At 50.4% G+C, this 17,130-nt stretch overlaps 10 protein-coding genes across 10 annotated transcripts; 6 read left to right on the top strand and 4 right to left on the bottom strand.

The window, feature by feature from the left end:
- The first annotated feature begins 282 nt into the window (after positions 1-282).
- Positions 283-1,409, top strand: BDZ99DRAFT_468934 (SelR-domain-containing protein). The gene is made up of 2 exons (XM_033721377.1): positions 283-600; positions 688-1,409. The coding sequence occupies exons 1-2, from the start codon at positions 354-356 to the stop codon at positions 1,068-1,070; spliced, it is 630 nt and encodes a 209-aa protein (XP_033569450.1). The 5' UTR covers positions 283-353; the 3' UTR covers positions 1,071-1,409.
- On the bottom strand, positions 1,386-3,208 carry BDZ99DRAFT_454842 (MFS general substrate transporter; the record flags this gene model as incomplete). Its single annotated transcript, XM_033718407.1, has 2 exons — positions 1,386-2,545; positions 2,617-3,208. The coding sequence occupies 2 exons, from the start codon at positions 3,206-3,208 to the stop codon at positions 1,386-1,388; spliced, it is 1,752 nt and encodes a 583-aa protein (XP_033569449.1).
- A 1,449-nt stretch (positions 3,209-4,657) lies between these two features.
- BDZ99DRAFT_527510 (uncharacterized protein) lies at positions 4,658-6,642 on the top strand (the record flags this gene model as incomplete). Its single annotated transcript, XM_033726271.1, has 4 exons — positions 4,658-4,988; positions 5,339-5,622; positions 5,678-6,404; positions 6,461-6,642. 4 exons carry the CDS (start codon positions 4,658-4,660, stop codon positions 6,640-6,642), a joined length of 1,524 nt encoding a protein of 507 aa, XP_033569448.1.
- On the top strand, positions 6,604-7,300 carry BDZ99DRAFT_468932 (uncharacterized protein). The gene is made up of 2 exons (XM_033721376.1): positions 6,604-6,914; positions 6,964-7,300. Exons 1-2 carry the CDS (start codon positions 6,740-6,742, stop codon positions 7,149-7,151), a joined length of 363 nt encoding a protein of 120 aa, XP_033569447.1. The 5' UTR covers positions 6,604-6,739; the 3' UTR covers positions 7,152-7,300.
- A 701-nt stretch (positions 7,301-8,001) lies between these two features.
- On the top strand, positions 8,002-9,196 carry BDZ99DRAFT_576851 (uncharacterized protein; the record flags this gene model as incomplete). The annotated part of the gene is made up of 6 exons (XM_033728617.1): positions 8,002-8,084; positions 8,133-8,276; positions 8,322-8,352; positions 8,407-8,466; positions 8,517-8,846; positions 8,897-9,196. The coding sequence occupies 6 exons, from the start codon at positions 8,002-8,004 to the stop codon at positions 9,182-9,184; spliced, it is 936 nt and encodes a 311-aa protein (XP_033569446.1). The 3' UTR covers positions 9,185-9,196.
- Positions 9,197-9,418: 222 nt separating this feature from the next.
- BDZ99DRAFT_468930 (uncharacterized protein) lies at positions 9,419-9,986 on the bottom strand. The gene has a single exon (XM_033721375.1). The coding sequence runs from the start codon at positions 9,922-9,924 to the stop codon at positions 9,427-9,429; it is 498 nt and encodes a 165-aa protein (XP_033569445.1). The 5' UTR covers positions 9,925-9,986; the 3' UTR covers positions 9,419-9,426.
- Positions 9,987-10,547: 561 nt separating this feature from the next.
- BDZ99DRAFT_527507 (uncharacterized protein) lies at positions 10,548-11,228 on the top strand (the record flags this gene model as incomplete). Its single annotated transcript, XM_033726270.1, has 1 exon — positions 10,548-11,228. The coding sequence occupies one exon, from the start codon at positions 10,548-10,550 to the stop codon at positions 11,226-11,228; it is 681 nt and encodes a 226-aa protein (XP_033569444.1).
- Positions 11,229-11,783: 555 nt separating this feature from the next.
- On the top strand, positions 11,784-12,764 carry BDZ99DRAFT_527506 (uncharacterized protein; the record flags this gene model as incomplete). The annotated part of the gene is made up of 4 exons (XM_033726269.1): positions 11,784-11,963; positions 12,031-12,281; positions 12,338-12,529; positions 12,578-12,764. The coding sequence occupies 4 exons, from the start codon at positions 11,784-11,786 to the stop codon at positions 12,762-12,764; spliced, it is 810 nt and encodes a 269-aa protein (XP_033569443.1).
- Positions 12,765-12,994: 230 nt separating this feature from the next.
- On the bottom strand, positions 12,995-14,685 carry BDZ99DRAFT_576849 (uncharacterized protein; the record flags this gene model as incomplete). The annotated part of the gene is made up of 5 exons (XM_033728616.1): positions 12,995-13,571; positions 13,596-13,816; positions 13,870-14,020; positions 14,091-14,566; positions 14,619-14,685. The coding sequence occupies 5 exons, from the start codon at positions 14,683-14,685 to the stop codon at positions 13,017-13,019; spliced, it is 1,470 nt and encodes a 489-aa protein (XP_033569442.1). The 3' UTR covers positions 12,995-13,016.
- Positions 14,686-14,944: 259 nt separating this feature from the next.
- BDZ99DRAFT_527504 (uncharacterized protein) lies at positions 14,945-17,101 on the bottom strand (the record flags this gene model as incomplete). Its single annotated transcript, XM_033726268.1, has 5 exons — positions 14,945-16,263; positions 16,314-16,535; positions 16,608-16,664; positions 16,717-16,993; positions 17,096-17,101. The coding sequence occupies 5 exons, from the start codon at positions 17,099-17,101 to the stop codon at positions 14,945-14,947; spliced, it is 1,881 nt and encodes a 626-aa protein (XP_033569441.1).
- Between the last annotated feature and the right edge of the window lie 29 nt (positions 17,102-17,130).

The following is a 17,130-nucleotide window of genomic DNA, read 5'->3' as shown; positions in this document are numbered from 1 at the left end:
TGTCCTATTCGACAAATCTGTCAAAACCCACTCACGCGGCAGGATTCCGGAATCAAATGGAGTATTCTGAGCACTGGGGGCAGGGGAATTGATGTGCGTAGAATCTTGGAATTTAAGCCGGTACCTGAACATTATTATTTTCAGATGCTTCCATATCACTATGTCCAGACAAAGGTATCATAGCCACAAAATCTCGAGCATCTCTTATTTGATATACCTCCTTAGCGCGTCCGAGGTCATGACGCAACTGACAAATTCCGAGCTTCCAGCTCCGCCACCAACGAAACGAACCGTAGCCGCGACATTGATTCCACATCACAACCTCCCTCTATGATATATAACCTCCCATCCTAATGCGCTTCCCATCCATCCCAACCATCCTCAGAGCCTTCAACACATTCTCCAACACCACATTCCACTCAACACCAGTCTCGAACCTCCGCGGCTTGAACCCGAACCCCCGCATCGCCCTCCTCAAGTCGTCTATGCCCACTATCCCCTTCATCGGATCCCTATTCAGCTCGTCCTCGAAACCAAAGATGTCGGACTCATACCCAGTGCAGAAGAACGAAGGAGAGTGGCAGGCGCAGTTGAATAAAGGTAGAACACTATCCCCATTCTATACCCCGCCACCCTCCATCCTATCACCATCTCGGATCCCAAATGCTAATATACTCCCCTCAACAGAACAATTCCGCATCCTCCGCCAAAAAGGCACCGAATTCGCCGGCACCGGCAAGTATGACAAGCACTACCCCTCCAGCGGCGTCTACACCTGCGTCGGCTGCGACGCGCCCCTCTACAAAGCCTCGCACAAGTTCGACTCCGGCTGCGGCTGGCCCGCCTTCTTCGACGCGGTCCCCGGCGCTATTCAAGAGAAGCCGGACGGCCACGGGTGGTCGGCGCGGACGGAGATCCTGTGCGCGAACTGCGGCGGGCATCTCGGGCACATCTTCAAGGGGGAGAAGTTTGGGAATCCGAAGGACGAGCGGCATTGCGTTAACAGCGTCAGTATAAACTTCTCCAAGGAGGAGGGGGATGCGGCAGCGGCGGAGAAGCCGAAGGTGTAGATTGGGCCGGTGGGATGTGTAGGATACTAAGTTTGAGGAGGGGAGTGTTTGAGGGGGCGACTGGGCTAAGAATTGCTTCGTCGGAGGACTGGCAGGGATAGATGATGTTACGATGATACACACGCGGCAGCGATAATGGTATGGTTTTGTATAAAATATTTCTTGAGTACTCGCTTCCGTATTCCATGTCCCGGTGTCCTTTGTATGTGCTCATGAAGGCCTGCCTCTAAATTCATACCCTTATAACTCCTCATAACCCATGACCTATACTCATCATGACCCTACCTACGCATAACGCATGGAGCCCATCAAACATCACCTTCTCACCTCGACTTCCTCTCCCTCCCTCGTTTCCCCCTCCATCAGAACCTCATGCCCATCCCCCTCCCTCACAAAATTCGACGCAAACCACCCCACAACTGCCGCACACCCAAGACACCACCATGCCAAGCCAACAATCCCCATCTGGAGTCCCCTCCCAAAGAGCCACCCGCCCATAATCGGCCCAATGGTCCTCGTCGCGCTCGACACGCTCTGCCCTATGCCATGCATGGTTCCCAGCACACTCGGGTGCGGGCAGCAGTTGTTCACCAGGATCGCGGTTGCCGGTAGCGCGAATGTCCGCGCAGAGACTTGGATGAATAGCACCACGACGATTCCCGCCCATACCACGATACCTGCGACGGGGAGCGGTGATTTGGTGCTCGAGGGAAGAATCGACAAGTACGGCACCAGCGCGTAGGTGATTGGGAAGATAGCGAGGCTGATGCGGTAGGAGAGCGCCGTCCCTAGACGTGCACTCAGGCGGGGGTAGAGCAGCAATTGTAGGGTAATTCCAATGAAGCCGAGAATTGCGAGGGCAACACCGATACGGGCTGGTGGGAGAGCAAGACCGCCTGTGAAGTGTATAGGGAAGCTTTGAGGCGACTTGACCGGAACTGGGTGCGCCGGGTCGAAGCGTGGAGTGGAGAGGAAGATGAACCAGAGACTGTTGAAAGTGCCGACGTGCATGGCGAGGAGGCCGTGGCAAATCAGAGTTGTTACGACGTTCCTGGTCCACATTCGTCGGAAGGGAAGTTTGCGGCGGCGGATGGGGGCGAGGAAAGGCTTGTCAGAGTCTATTGCTGATCCGTGAGGATTCGCGGACGTCGGTGTGGGTTGTAGCTCCAAGTCGGCAAAACGGGCGGAATCCGGGGGATCGTCTAGTGGAATGGCGGCGTAGCCCTGTTCTGAGGTGGCCCTTCGGCCGCAGAGCTTACGCTTTAGCCAGTTGCCGATACGGAGACCGTAGTCTGTTTTGTGTCTGAGAATTTCGTCGGTTTCCTCTAGAAAAAAAATGACGCCTGTGGCGGAAGCAAGGAGAAACGTAGCGCTCATGAGGTTAGGAAGAGCGTACGGATGCTTGATCATCCATTGTACTCCATCTTTGCCTCCGAAAAGTGATTTCGGGCCAAATATGGAAGGATAGCTTCCAACTGGGTCCGCTAATAAACCACCTTGAAGTATGTTAGTCAAAGTTAAGACATGGGGAAAATATGGGCCTTACCGAGGACTGGTCCAATGATAACTCCAATGTTGAATGTCATAGGCAAGATCAAGAAAGCCCTTGATTGAAACCTCTTCTCCTTAATGATTTCCGCGATCATAGTTCGCATAACACCTATATTGCCGTTCAAAGCACCCCCTAAACAACGGAAAATGACGGCAGCAGTGAAATTCGTAGAAAATCCAAACCCAATGACTGAACACATGGTCCCCAGCAACCCAATCAACAAGACTCTCTTCCGTCCACCCCATTCCGAGTCTGCAAATCTACCCCACAGCATGGCCGTAAGAAATTGAGACGCCGGGAAAGCGGCTTGAATGATACCGGCTTGGGAAGCAATGGTTGAGTCCGGAAGAGAAGTGTTGAAAGACTTCAATTGATAGTAGATATAGGAGCCCAGAGAGGTCTGCGTCAAAGGTTCCGAGAGTCTGGCTAGAGTAAGAATAAGGAGTTGGTCTTTCCTAGGGAGTGAGCGCCACGTGACAGGTTTCTCCTTCGCGGCACCTGCTCCTTCATCCTCATCGATATGAGGTAGTCCGGTGCCGGCTTCGACAATAGGCGCCAATCTATGACGGACGTCCGTGGAAGCCATCCTGGCGGGGTCATCGGCGGGTGTTGAGGCTGGCTGCGACGATGGTGTAGAAGAGGAGAAGACAGAGGTGACCAGTCGGCTTAGAGACCTTTGGCCACGAGCAGGTGCGGCATTACGAGGCTGGTGAATGTCGCGATCATTTTCTTGGTCGTTCCCGTTGCCAAGCAGCGCATGGCTATCAGCTTCGTCCTCAGAGGACGACCGGCTGCTAGAATCCAGGATATCTTTCTTCACATCTTCGATTCCAATTTCCCTAAAGCTTGGAGCCGGAGAGCTCGGAGTGGTCGTTATCGATTCGGAGTCAAAACCAGCTCTCTCAACCACCGAAGAACTCTGTGGAGTGTTGTGTGGCGCATGATTCCGTTTCATTCAAATAAATTCCAGAGTTTAGAACGCCTAGGAAAGCAGTTTGAATTCATATAATACGCTGTTGACGTAGTCTTTCCTCGCACGATTCTACCAGGAGTGAGAGAATGGAGAGAAGGTGGGATGGCTGACGCGATTGAGAAAAAGACATTGCGGGATGAGCATTGCCGCCATCTTCCTTGTAGTTTAGACTCTTTCATCTCGTCTTCTCATTGGTTTCTATGCCGGTGTGGCTTCGCACGCCGGATTGCTGGTGTGCGCCGCATATGTCGTTGAGCGATGGCGATGTGCCGAAGATCCGACTTCTTCATCCCCACTCAAGCAGGGCATGAGAAAAGTGGCACACTCAGCAGTTCAGCACCGTCCGAGGTGGCCCAGAGAGCTATCAGGCTCGCCAGAGTTGGTACTTCATGAATAAGAACAACATACTGGAGGACCTCAAGCGGTGCTAAACAAGTGTACGCAAGCACAGAAATAGTGAGTACATACTGGATAGGAAGTGTAAAGTCAGAACACCGGATTCATAGACTGTCCATTTCTGCTGGCCCTCATTAACCACGCTATCTTATAGGTGCACCTTTCTAACACTGTTGAAGTGCTTCAACAGGTTTCCACATAGCCCCGAGCGAAGAGCTTATCCCGTTTAGATTTCCGAAAATGCATCGAAGCACCTCAAGCATTGGCATACACATGCACACGTTCGTGTAGAGTGCCATCTTTTCCATGCCCTGCATGCCACTTTCGCCCCGCACGTGATGTTTAACGTCACATCAAGCCACTTTTGCTTGAATCACGATATATCTCGAATCATGTGGTGGAATGAAAGAGTAGTTAACACTACTTCTTCTCCTAGCCCAAATGTTATGTAGATCGTGTTTTGTCTTGTTGCAAAGCTCAAGTCGTTTTAAGCGGTGATGCGTGCACGGACCCTCCACATACACGAGCTTGTCGGCCTTCTGCCTAGCGTCACCGCTCTGCCTAGCGTCACCGCCATCTGTCAATCCACCTTCCTCAAGCTGACAATCACTACATTGTGAGCAGCACAGCATAGTCGCTTCGTTCTTTGAGAGCGCTCTCGTGGTTATGCCTGATGCTGAGAATGAGGCTGGGCTGACCCCATCCGAACGAAGCTGTGAAGAAAACGGCACCCACTCACCGCCGACGCAACCAACGGCAGAACGGCACAACGAACAGACCTTTTCACTCAGAGGAATACTCGCAGGACTCTTCATTGGGACCCTCATATGCTTTGCTAGTCTGTACTATGGGCTTCAGGCTGGGCAGACCAACTCGATGCCATTACCTTCAGTCCTTCTCGCTCACGCCGTGTTTAAGCCTTTCGCAAGATACTTGCATAGACCATTCAACCCCAGCGAAAATGTGCTGGTCATGATGATTGCTGCCTCAATGGGTGGTATTCCTTACACCGCCGGTCTCAGCGGCATAATACCGGCTTTGGAGTACCTCACCACCACTCACGACAATGGGCCCTTGAAGTTCACATTGTGGCGATTGACTCTTTAGTGTCTAGGCGTCTGCGTGTTTGGAATCGTGTTCGCTGTTCCCTTCCGCAATCATTTTGTTCTAAGATCTTATCTTCGGTTTCCAACAGGGACGGCTAGTACGTCTTCCCCTTCTTTATCTGCGTACAGCTAGATTTGATTCATAGCACTTGACCCTCGTCACTGAAATGAGATTCATCCCGAGTTTTCATCGATGTTACGTCTCTCACTTTGTCATTCTGCAAGCTAATTAGTGAAGTAGTGGCTGCGGTCATTGGCGTGCTGCACACGAGGCCAAGTATCACGGAGAATATTTCGAAGCAGCACAGCAGCCATCATGGTTCTATACGCACAGAAGACGCGGATTCGCGAAGCCTTCCACCGTTCCTACCGGAAAGTTCAAATGGTGTAAACGTGGACTCTGGAGACTCTGTGCTCCACAGTGGTAATACGCGCTCGGAAGAATCAGAAAATTCGAATATCGATAATCGGTCAAATCCCAGGATGTATTCTGGACTTGTGTCTTTCATCATCTCAGGATTGACAGTATGTCTCACTTGTGGATCTTTTGGTGCTTTCTGTCAGTAACATTGCAATACAGGCGTTACTCACGTATTTTGTTCCAGATCTTCAAACCTTGCCCATTTTCGGAACAAAGATAGCTCGAATGTGGGCTTGGTCTGTCGATATTTCTCCTGCATACTTGGGCTTTGGGATGATAATGCATCCCTTGACAACCGCTCACATGCTTTTGGGCGCCGTCATCGGCTGGGCCTTTCTGTCTCCCCTTGCTAAATCCAAGGGTTGGGCGTCAGGTCGCGTTGAGGACTGGGACGATGGTAGTCAAGGATGGAATATCTGGGTAGCGCTAGGAGTGATACTGGGTGACACCCTCATTGGTATCGTCTGGGTTATTTTTGGCCTCTTAAGAGACGGTGACTATGGAGGGGGACTATTTGAGCAGCTTCGATCTAGATTCACACAAGCACACTCGAAGGCCAAAGCTGCGTCGTTTTCGCTTTTCGGAGCTAGAAATCGGCATTCAACACCAGACGAACGAACATTGCTTTTGCCACCTGATTTAGACTCCTTACACAAGCTGCACGCCAATGATCGCAATAGCTCAGCGGACGACGCGCTGTCTAACATAAGTGCCGTCTTATGGCTTGTGGGAGTGACGGTATTGTGCGTTCTCATCGCGTGGTATCTATTCGGGGATCTACTACCCATCTGGGAAATCAGCCTTTCCATTATCCTGATTTTTCCTTTGGGAATTGCAAGCATCCGCTCAATGGGAGAGACGGATAATGCATTAGCATCTATCCTCGGTTTGCGCTTCTCTACTTTGTCCTGTAGGATTGACGATGGCTCATTATCCCCGCAGGCAAGATTCCCCAGTTTCTCTTCGCGGTGTTCATCCCGAAATCGAACCCTAATGCTACCATCATCAGCCTGTTGGTTGGTGGTATTGCCGAAGCGGGTCCATATCAGTCCAGCGACGTGATGGAGCATCTAAAAACAGGTCATCTGGTCGGTGCCTCCCCGAAGAGCCTCTTCTACGGCTAGGTCATCGGATCGACCTTTGGGGCTGTGCTCTGCATTTGCATCTATAAACTTTTTACATCCGCCTATACGATTCCGAGTGAGACGTTTACGGTTCCACATGCCCAGTTATGGCTTGCATCAGCATCTTGCGTACGGACGCGGGCTTCCACCTGGTGTCTTCGTATTCGCCTTGACCGGTTTTATTATCTCAGCCCTTTTCGCGGTCATAAGGATCGCAGCTGAAGGGAAAAAGTGGACCGAGCAAATTCCCAGTGGCATTGCAATCGGTATTGGTAAGGTCCCCTATGCCATGGTCTGGTCTATTGCTAAAAGTGCATCCAGGAATCTACATCCTCCCAATGTACACTATTCCGCAAGTCTTAGGAGGTCTTGCACACTATTTGTGCAAGAAGATCTTTCGCACGGGAGAGCTTTCAGTGATAACCATTGCTGTTGGGCTTGTCCTGGGGCAATCGTTGGTAAATATCATCACGTTGCTTCTGGGACTCACCAGTATTCCTCGTTCTTGATAGGCGGAACCTAGCATTTGTGCTCCCTAAGAGTTTCTGACTGTGAGGGACGCGCGATGGTTACAGCTGGATTCGTGGCCCAATGCCGTGAAACATGTAGAAGGCTGTCAAGGTTGGTAGCATCCGCAGCTACATTGACTCGTTTGCAGGCTAATCGCTAAGTGTACTCTAATTGCCTACTCTAAAACTTCCAGATGTATGATAGTGTAGGCGTAGCACCTTCAATCCCTGCTTATCGATATGTAAGGCTGAGCGACGGTGGTGATCGGTTTCCCTGTAGGGATGCTCCGCATGATGACTTGCAGCATACAGATCAGCTGCCACAGTCGACGAGGCTTTGCGACGAGTGAATGGCGACTTTCCATAGATTAGGTCGAGCGCCACCATCCTTCGCCTTGCTCTTTCATTGGTCAATAGGCATAATGCCATTTACAAACGATTGATAACGTAGTGAACCCGCACCTATTCTAGCCTCGTCAGGTGTTCTCAACAACCCGCTCTACAGCAGACACGTGGGGACTGCTGTGCCGCAGTATTCGAAGAGCCCGACGGGGATATTGGAAGTCAAGGCATCATACTAAAGCATCCGAGGTACCTCCGTCTGTCAGCTTTACATTCAATGTAGGTAAACTGTACCTGCTTGGAGACAAAGACTTCAAACATTCTAAGCTGATCCCAGAACGGTGAGAATACCTGCGTATCGGAAGCACAACGAGCGTCTCTCTATGAAAACATTCGATTGTGCTGCAGCAAGTGCCGACATGTGTCATCGCCACCACCATGGAGCCGCATGATATCAGCAGGGCGTATCCGCCTTCTCCATCTCTCAGATTTATTCTATAGCTTCAACATGAGAGGAAAGCCACTACCCGGTTCTCATCTGAAGCTGGTGTTTCATTTGAAGGAGCCTGTCGTGTCGGAAGAAGGGATTGAGTAAGCTATTATTCTAGTGCCTGTTGCCCGTCTAACTGTAAGCCCCAGTATTGTCATCGTGCCCGCCGCATTCTCTCAATTCAAAATTGCAGAGAGACGCGAAACATGTTCGTGGCTCAAGCCCCTTGTTGCGGCTACGACGAACGATACTCGGGTGCTGTACTTCGCATACGACCTAGAATTGGATGGCACGTCCGTTTAGAAGCAGCTCATCAATCATAGCCACTCACTACTCAGTGACATTAAGAAACTTCAACAAGAGACCAACGTATGTAAAAGCGGCACAAATGAATGATGATTGTTTTTTCACAAATTCGATCAGACCCAACAACGGCCCGTGCTGTTCATATGTCACAGCCTTGGTGGTTTGATCCTGAAACAGGTATTGTTCTTCCCCACCAACGTCAAGTATCATTAACAAACGGTATCAAGGCTCTCTGGATCGCGCACCAACATACACCAGACGCCGAGACCCCGACTCTTGAAGATGTAACTTCTGGGATTCTATTCCTCGGCAGCCCACACACCACGTCGAAAGACGATAAGAATTGGGAGAATCGGAAATGGATCTTGAAGTCTACACGAAAAGATGTTCCGAAGCAATCGCTCACGGACGAAGATATTGGGCATATAGGCGAAGTGTGCCAGCATTTCGAAAAGCTAGATTTGCACATACGCGTCATTTCAGTCTTTGAAGCAAACAAGAGCAAAGTTCGGGATAGCCTCTTGAAGTTCATTCGAAGTGACACGAATCGTCAAATTGTAAACCATTTCAAGAAAGAGTGGAAGAGCCTCTACTGACCTCGTTGTAGCTTTTCGATCAACAATTGTGCCAAACAGGTTCGCGATACGAGGAAACATTCGAGGTCGACGCAGACCATAACAGCATGTGGCTCGTCAAAGTAGACAGTCACTTTTACAATCGTCTCGTGAAGCTCTTCCGGTCTGTTACAGAAGAAGCGCCCGGAGATGTCGCTTTATTGTGCAATAAGCCGGTGTTCAACGACTCTCTGACGCTGCACTCGGAGCCGATTAACCGCTCTTCCGAGAACAACATAAACAGTAGGCACACTAGCCCAAATCTATATGATGAGACATAGATTCTAATGGACGAGCTTATTTATCACCCCCCCTTTCTCTAATTATCACCCCCCTTTTCTCTATTCATCACCCCCCCTCGATTAGGCCTAGCTCCGGCCCGTATGAATATTGTTCCACCAATCAAACTCACTCGCTTGCCTCCGTATAGGCTGCGTAAAATGGAGAGTATGTATACACGAATGGGAAAGGATGCATTATCTAGGCCAACAGGAGTCTATTCGCTCTATCTACTCTAGCTAGTCTAGAAGCGGAAAGTGCCTAGATGGCCACCGTCCAATTGCTGACTGAAAGGAACGCCGACTAGGCCTGTATACCATGGCCTCACACCCGAATATCCTCCTGCTGCACCGGTTCCTTCACTACGAGCAGCCTCCTCCTCAGGCGTGGACATAGGGGGGGCATCCTCAGGGCCCTCAGCGATAAGGTTGTTGAAGATAGCACCTACGGGCGTGCCTCCGTTGAGCTGATTCTGTATTGTCTGAACTGTAGCCTCATCCATACCGTCTCGATGCACGGCTGGAGTGCCATCCTCAGGATCATACGGCTCGTGATTGTGAATAGAAACATTAACTTCAAAGAACCAATCACCTACTTGTAGGTCTCTCGTGAAGGCTCCTTTCATAAGGTAATTAGACTTCTTTGTATGGGTGTTCCGCTTCCTGCTGGCTGACGTATAGGTGCCGGCATAATCACATTGAACAAGCACTTTCCGCACCTGAGGGGGCGTGCGCTTGTCCATTTTCTTGCTGTATTTGATGATCGCGTATCCTTCCCGCTTGGCCCAAGTGTTAATAGACTTCATGCCCTCCTCTACGGACGCGTAGCGGCTCCAAGGGGGGGCCCGGAGGGCCATGGTGATGAGGCTGTTGATGTAGAGGAAGTGGTGTTGATGCATCACAACCGAGTGCGTAGGTGATGTAAATTCCGTATTGAGCACGAGCGGGCAAGCGAGTGAGTTTGATTGGTGGAACAATATTCATACGGGCCGGAGCTAGGCCTAATCGAGGGGGGGTGATGAATAGAGAAAAGGGGGGTGATAATTAGAGAAAGGGGGGGTGATAAATAAGCTCGTCCATTCTAATTCCGTTTAAATAGCACTAAGTGATTCTCGAGACACCGGCGACGCCAATAACTCCGTCGCCGAACATGCTACCTCCTAGTGCACTTAAGGACCTCATCGACTTTGACTCACCTGTCAGAGGTGGCTGGATACCCGTATGTATGGTCAGCGGGCAAGCTCAAAACTACGAGTTTTATGGAAGGCAAGGTATTTTGAGTTAGATTGATGAGACTTTCTTCCCAGCAAGCCCGTCCACGGGGGAATCTGGACTGAGAAGACTTCGAAGCTGCGTTATCTGCGGCATGGGCGGCATCGGCAAAACCGAAGTCGCTATGTGGTACGTCTTCTCTAGAAGAACCAAATTTGATGCTGTATTCTGGATCAACGCAGATACAACGGAGAAGCTGAGCCTTGGATTCACCGAAATGTCAATGGCCCTTGGTCTCGAAGACGAGTCAGCGCCAGAGGACGAAATTGAGAGGCGTGAAAGGGTGAAAGGTTGGCTCTCAAACCCGATCATTACGGCAAATCAAGGAACACCCAAGGCAAATGACGAAGCTTCGTGGTTACTCGTTCTAGATAACGCCGACGATCCGAACATCCTTTACGATTTCTGGCCCGACACCGGCACCGGTTGTGTGATTGTCACGAGTCGAAATCCTCTTTCGAAAGACACTGTCTATTCACCTTCCCTGAGCATCGATCTTGCTCCCTTCAAACTCAACGAAGCGGGTCCGTTTCTTCAATCTCTCTCCAATCGCGAATATGAGGAGAACAGTCTAGAGGCATGCACAAAGATTGTGGAGATTCTCGGAGGGTTGCCCTCGGGTATTACGCAGATGGGCGGTATCACCCGGCGTCGACACATGTCTCTAGAAGAATTTCTCGCCTACTATGAAGAAAATGCCGGGAATTACATGATACAGCAGTTCCAGGCCAAAGGCGATCCTATATGCAAACCGTCTCTTCCGTCTGGATGCTAGAAGCCCTTCCCAAGTTAGCTACCGCACTTCTACGAGTTCTTTCTTTCCTTGATCCTGATAGAATCCAAGAAAGTCTACTGTTTCGCGATACGAATGGTGTTGAGCTTCCTGACTATCCAAAGTCCCGCTCCGCGTATATTGATAGTCGCACTGAACTCCTGAGCAGTTCTCTAATAACAAAGGACATGAAGAACAACGAGCTACGCATTCACCGGCTAGTCCAGGATCTTGTAAGGGAAAGATTGTCCGATGAGGAGACTCTTGCAGTCTATGAGAATACTATTGTCCTAATTTCGAACTCATGGCCATTCATTCAATTTGACGAACGCAACGAGTTAGAAAGGTTGCATAAGTGTGAACAGCTTTTCCCACATGTTGAAAAGATCCCATCTCTATTTGAAGAGCCTATCAAATCTGGAAAGTTCAAACCATCAACTGCCTCTGCAGCACTTTTCAACGAAGTGGCCTGGCAAGTTCATTCTGAAAATATTACTACCTAGGTCGAATTATACTAATATACATAGGTATATGACCGAGAGAGCGCACGATTCAGTCATGGGAGTTTATGCCGACCTGTCACTTGCTGTCCTAGATAACGTACCCTCCGAGACATTCAGAGAAGATGAAGGCCTCAACCGCATGCTCTCTCAGACCTACCAATACATCGCCGTCTCACGCATTTACACTGCCAGTCCAGGCGCTTTGGATCATTTCAAGATCATAACCGATCTCATCGTCGGACGGCTGCAGAAATGGAAATAATAGGAAGGATGCGCTCTAGCTTGCTGATTCGTGCAACGAGTCTGCGATGGCGCTAATGCGAGATCCTGGCAAAGAGGAGGAGGCAGTTTCGGATTGGACCAGATCTTATGAGGCGTTTGGAGGTATCCCTGGCAGTACCTTGATTGAACAAGAGTGGCCTGCCGTGCATTTGGCATTGATTTACGCTCTGAGGAAGGATCCGGCTGATTGGCAAAAGGGGGAAGATATTCTCTTACCAGTATTGAAGGCGCGAGAGCAGAAATTCGGCAAGGATTCCAACTTGTCCATAGTGTAAGTGTTCAATTTCTCTTCAACGTTCGTTCTTGTAAACTGCTAAACTATGAAAGGTCGGGCAAAGTCTTGCACGTGCTTGGAGACCTTCGGCGCTCGCAGGGTAACCTAAACGAGGCCTTGGATCTTTTCCAGCGAGCTCTAGGAATCTTTCGCGCCACCATCGGTAATAACCATTACATCACCGCCGATTCATGCTACCGATTTGCAGAGCAGCTTATCAGAACAGGAAAGAAAGATGAGGCAAAGTATGCAGCTCACTTGCCTCCTCGCGTTCATGCGCTAACGCTTTCCAGTCGCCTCCTTGAACCGAGTCTTAAGATTTATGGGGATACCCCTTGGTATAAACCCCAGGCATCTCGTTCAGCGTTCATGAAAGGCAAACTTCTGAAGAGTATGGGCAATGACGTTGAAGGTGATGCACAATTACAGAGAGCAATGACACTGAGGAAGGAGATTGTGCCAGACGATCACAGGAGTTAGAACCAATTAGGTGACGGAGATTTCGACAAAGTTGTTTATTACTACTCGAGATGAAGCGTCTCCCGCCAAGCGTTTCGAGGAAAATTTTTGCAGAATGGAAAGAAATTGCAATTAATATTTTGGTATTGGCGTTGGTTCGTAACGACAGATTGGAAGGGAAACTCACCATTACGGGAAATGGATATTGCTTACCATATGATAATACACAGTCATTTACGATGTCTGACTTTAGCCCAAGCCTTTTTTGCAAGCTTACCCAGATCGCACTTCCACAGCACAAATGACAGCGCCAACATCACCACAGACGCGACAGCCCAGACCCAAACGCTCAAATGCGTCTCGCTCACCTCCCTCACCGACATTGAAAAGAAAGAAGTCGCAACGGAAAGAGGCGCGAAAAAGAAAACCAGCAAATCTCAGCTTGATTGTCGCTTCCGTCTGCTCAATCGCGCGCTGAGATTGTTTGAACATTGCTTCGTTCATCATCACAGATATTCCTCCCGTGCACCGATCAACCAGATGCTCAGAATATACTAGGAGATACTCGAGATCTTTTTGCAGTTGCTCTTTATTGGCAAGTGCTGTTGCGCGCAGCTTCTTAGGTGCTTTGGGCCATTTGGCATGGCCGCCAGATTTCACAGAGGAAAGGTTTTCGCGGATATGATCGCAGTGGTCTTCGACGAGGGCCAGGACATGTTGCAAATCTTGTATTTGGTCATCGGTAATGGCTCGCTTGATCTCGTGCAAAACGAAGGTGAGGAATTGCGACTCGGAGGCGATGGCGAGCCGGAAGATCTCGTCGAGCGCCTAGAAGGTGTCTGTCTCCATGACCTCAGGTCGGAGGGAGCTGCCATATGTAGAAGCGAGCTGATGCCCGGAGGAAGCTTGTCCGTTAGGTGGGCGTGGGGCTCCGCCGCCTTGAAGCGCGATGCGCTTGCGGTATTGGATTATGGGCTGGGTTGCTAGACTACTTGCATTTCCGCGTTGTAGATCCCTCCATGGGCCGTGGCGGGATAAATGTAGATCTCGGCCTTGGTCGAGCCAGATGAGTGCTACATCGTCGTGCATTAGTTTTGTTCCACTGGAGAGGTTCATGCGTACGTACCTGTCCAACCAGGATTGTCGTAATTAACGTGCATGGTCACCGCCTGCTCGATAGCAAAATGGTGAGTGTCAAATACGGAGAAGTGACGGACGATCAAGTCTGAGGGTACGACCTTTTTGCCCTGGCCCAGACTCTTCAGATACTCTGTCATCTGTTTCTCGCACGATGAGCGTAAATATGCCGTCGTCTCACGTACAGATGGGTGGACATTATTCCAGGACATCATCGACGTCATGCGGACGCGAATAATCTCTGCGGAGGACGGCAGAGAAAGCATTGGATAGTGCTCGGGCAACCACTGAGGATGAGAAGTCCAGGTGTCTCAAATAGAATTCAGGATCGATTTCGAACTTGGATCCATTATGGTTGAGCCATTTTGGTGCGAGATATCCCTGAAGAAATATGAGGCGGCCTCCTTGCTCTTTTCTGCGACTTTCTTCATCATAGTGGTCGATCTCGTCTATGGTATTGAACGTGTGGATTCGTTCCGGCTTACCACTGTCGACAGCTAAGTCGTAGAGGTAGATCGCGTTTGGATTTGTCTCTTCGACAGTAGGATTTTCAGCGTCTGTTGAAAGCCGTTGGTATGGGGAGGTGAGGAGCCGTGCTAAGGCAGTATAGTGTTTCCCGGGATAGACAGGGTGTTTGGAATGTTTCGCAAAGCCTAATACTAGACGAGCATACAGCTCGGGCGTTACTATCTTTCAGTTAGCGCAGGAAATTATCCACTACTCAAAGTAGCTACGTACGCCGATTCCTGCCATCGGTATCTCCATTACGATTCTGCAATTCGATCGTATCTGTGGCGCTCGTCATCGCTACATTAGGCTGAAGAGTGGAGTTTGTACGTCGGGAAAAGCGTCAAATAAGTCACCTGCTAGCGACGTAGCACCAAGCCTCTTGGCGTCCTAGCGTGTGCACACGGGCAGAGTACTTGGTGAGTGTACCACTTTTTTCAGCCCAGCGTGCCGACTTCTTCATTCTCACTTTTGCCCCGCACGTGATCCACAATGTCAGTTCACTCAAATCAAGAAACCTGACTCAAAGCCTCGGTTCCGCGTGTGGACGCTCCATCTCAGACCATCATGAAAGCCTGCCCAGCATTCCGTCGTGGAAGGCCACCTCGTGTATTCGCTGGCAATGGCTGTGTAGGCGCGGGGTGGCTCTTGGTGGAAACACTAGCTCTATCCTGGGCGGGCTTGGACACCATAACACAAACACCTGGTGTCTGAAGTGCGGTCTGTAACCGCGGAATGAGCTCAGTAAGCTCATCGAGGGTCTTTCCGGCCTCGTTATCGCCACGAGGGCTACCAAAGTTGTGGAGTTCCTGACCGACGGCTAAGAGAGCCTCTACATCCCAGCCAATCCATTCAACGTCCCCCTGATTCAATGGTATCTTGTCAACAACGAGCTTTTTCCTGCTCTGCTTCAGAACACTCAACAGGCCATGAAGTTCAACTTCGTATGCTTTGCCGTTGGCAATTCTCTTCATTACCGCTTTGCTACTTTTGACGAGATCCTTGGATTTGTGCTCCGCATACGTGAGGAACGCCTCGTGGATAGCGTCCGGAGAACTCTGCTGGGGGTTGAGCTCGAACCCGCTCGGCTGCTGCGGGGCTGTGGGTTGGCCAAATGGAGAAGACCCTAGATGACCTGGCATCGGGTTGGTGAAGGGTGAGTTCTGAGCAACTTTCGACTGCTGTGGCGGCTGTCCGAATGTGCCAGGGAAGCCTGGTTGTGGTAGCGGGCCGCCTTCTATCGTGGAGTCGGCCAACTGTGGAGTCGTATTGGCCTCAGTGCCCTCCATCGTGGTATGAATCTGTGCCGGTTGTTGTTCGGTTGCGGAAGAAAAGGGAGTGGTCTGGGGCTTAGCTAAATACCCAAAGATATTTGACATGGATGCTGTTTGCGAGCTGTGCTGGGGTGGATATGGCTGCGTGAACGGGGCCTGTGCCTGGACAGGATGACCTGATGCGGATGAGGGTCCCTCGCGGAGCAGACATATACCTGGAGTATTCCTGGCCGTGGCTATGTGTGCTCCGAGCTTTCGAAGCTCTAGACTAGTAGCTTCGATCCAGCGGCACCCAGGATGCGCCTCGTTGAGAAGGACCTTGAAGAAGTCGTCTAGATCCACGAGAGGCCAATCAAGCCAAGTAATATCATCGTCATTAAGCGGAATTGGATCCTTGTCCAGATAGCCGTTGACCCTCTCGAAAAAGGAACCTAGGTCGTGCATGACGGTGTTGTAATCATTACCAGCAAGCCACTTGCGAACAAACAGTGCAAGATGATGTTCGAGATAATCTTTCTTCTCTTTCAGAGATTCTAGGAGGGTATTGTGGTCCTTTCGATTTTGCTTCTCCTTCAGCGCTTGGCCGTGTAAAGCGGTGTATCCTAATCATATAGAGTTAGACGGAGCATAATTACAGGTGAATGTAGCGTACCTAGACCGGAAGTCATCGAGTCTTGGAGCCCGAGAGATTGCCCAGTTGGGCCAAGTGGCGGTGACTCTTCTCTCGTGACTTTGTGGTGTCCCATACTTCCCAGATCCTGCTCAGCATACTGTGGGGACGAGGGTGGGGTGAGAGGCAGAGCTGGCATGCTGTTGAACAGAGTACATCCGTAAGGATTTGGGCGATGGCCGACTGGGGAGTTGGCAAGGCCACCTGAGGTCGCAAGGGAGTCAGTATGAATGCTCATAGCCGAATAAGAATATAAGAGAGGAGGGTGGCGCATACCATTGATCGAGGCAATTCCAGGGGATAGAAGGATGCTACGGACATCCTGCTCATTCACTTTTCTTCATTAGACAGATGCAATGGGCGTGGAGAGGAGTTTTCGACGTACCGTCATGATTCGCAGCGATGGCACTCGGGTCGTATCCCATGATGTGATGGCAAACGATCGACTTTCTCAAGTCATGTTCGCGCCAGATATCCTCAGGACGGCACTTCAGCAGCTCGGCCATCTCCCGTGCCAACATGAAGTCGTTGGAGAGGTTGTAATTCCTGACTCCACGGTTGACGACCTGACGCGCCAGCTCGAAGGATATCCTGGGCTTGCCCATCAGGTCCGGCACAGGCGCGCAGATGTCGCGAATATCAGTATGGAGACCATAGTAGTGCTAAAAGGTCGTGTCAGTATTCATTTCCTTGCGCAAGATGTCGCGAGGCGAAAGAGAGCATAACAGAATTTGGCGACCAAGGCGCACGCGGGAATTACTTACTGGCATTTCGAATGTGTAGAATGAAGGTGATGGAG

The sequence above is a fragment of the Mytilinidion resinicola genome, assembly GCF_010093595.1.
Source record: "Mytilinidion resinicola strain CBS 304.34 unplaced genomic scaffold BDZ99scaffold_32, whole genome shotgun sequence".
NCBI lineage: Eukaryota > Fungi > Ascomycota > Dothideomycetes > Mytilinidiales > Mytilinidiaceae > Mytilinidion > Mytilinidion resinicola.
Note: the sequence above shows the minus strand (reverse complement) of the source record. Positions and strands in the feature narration are given on the sequence as shown.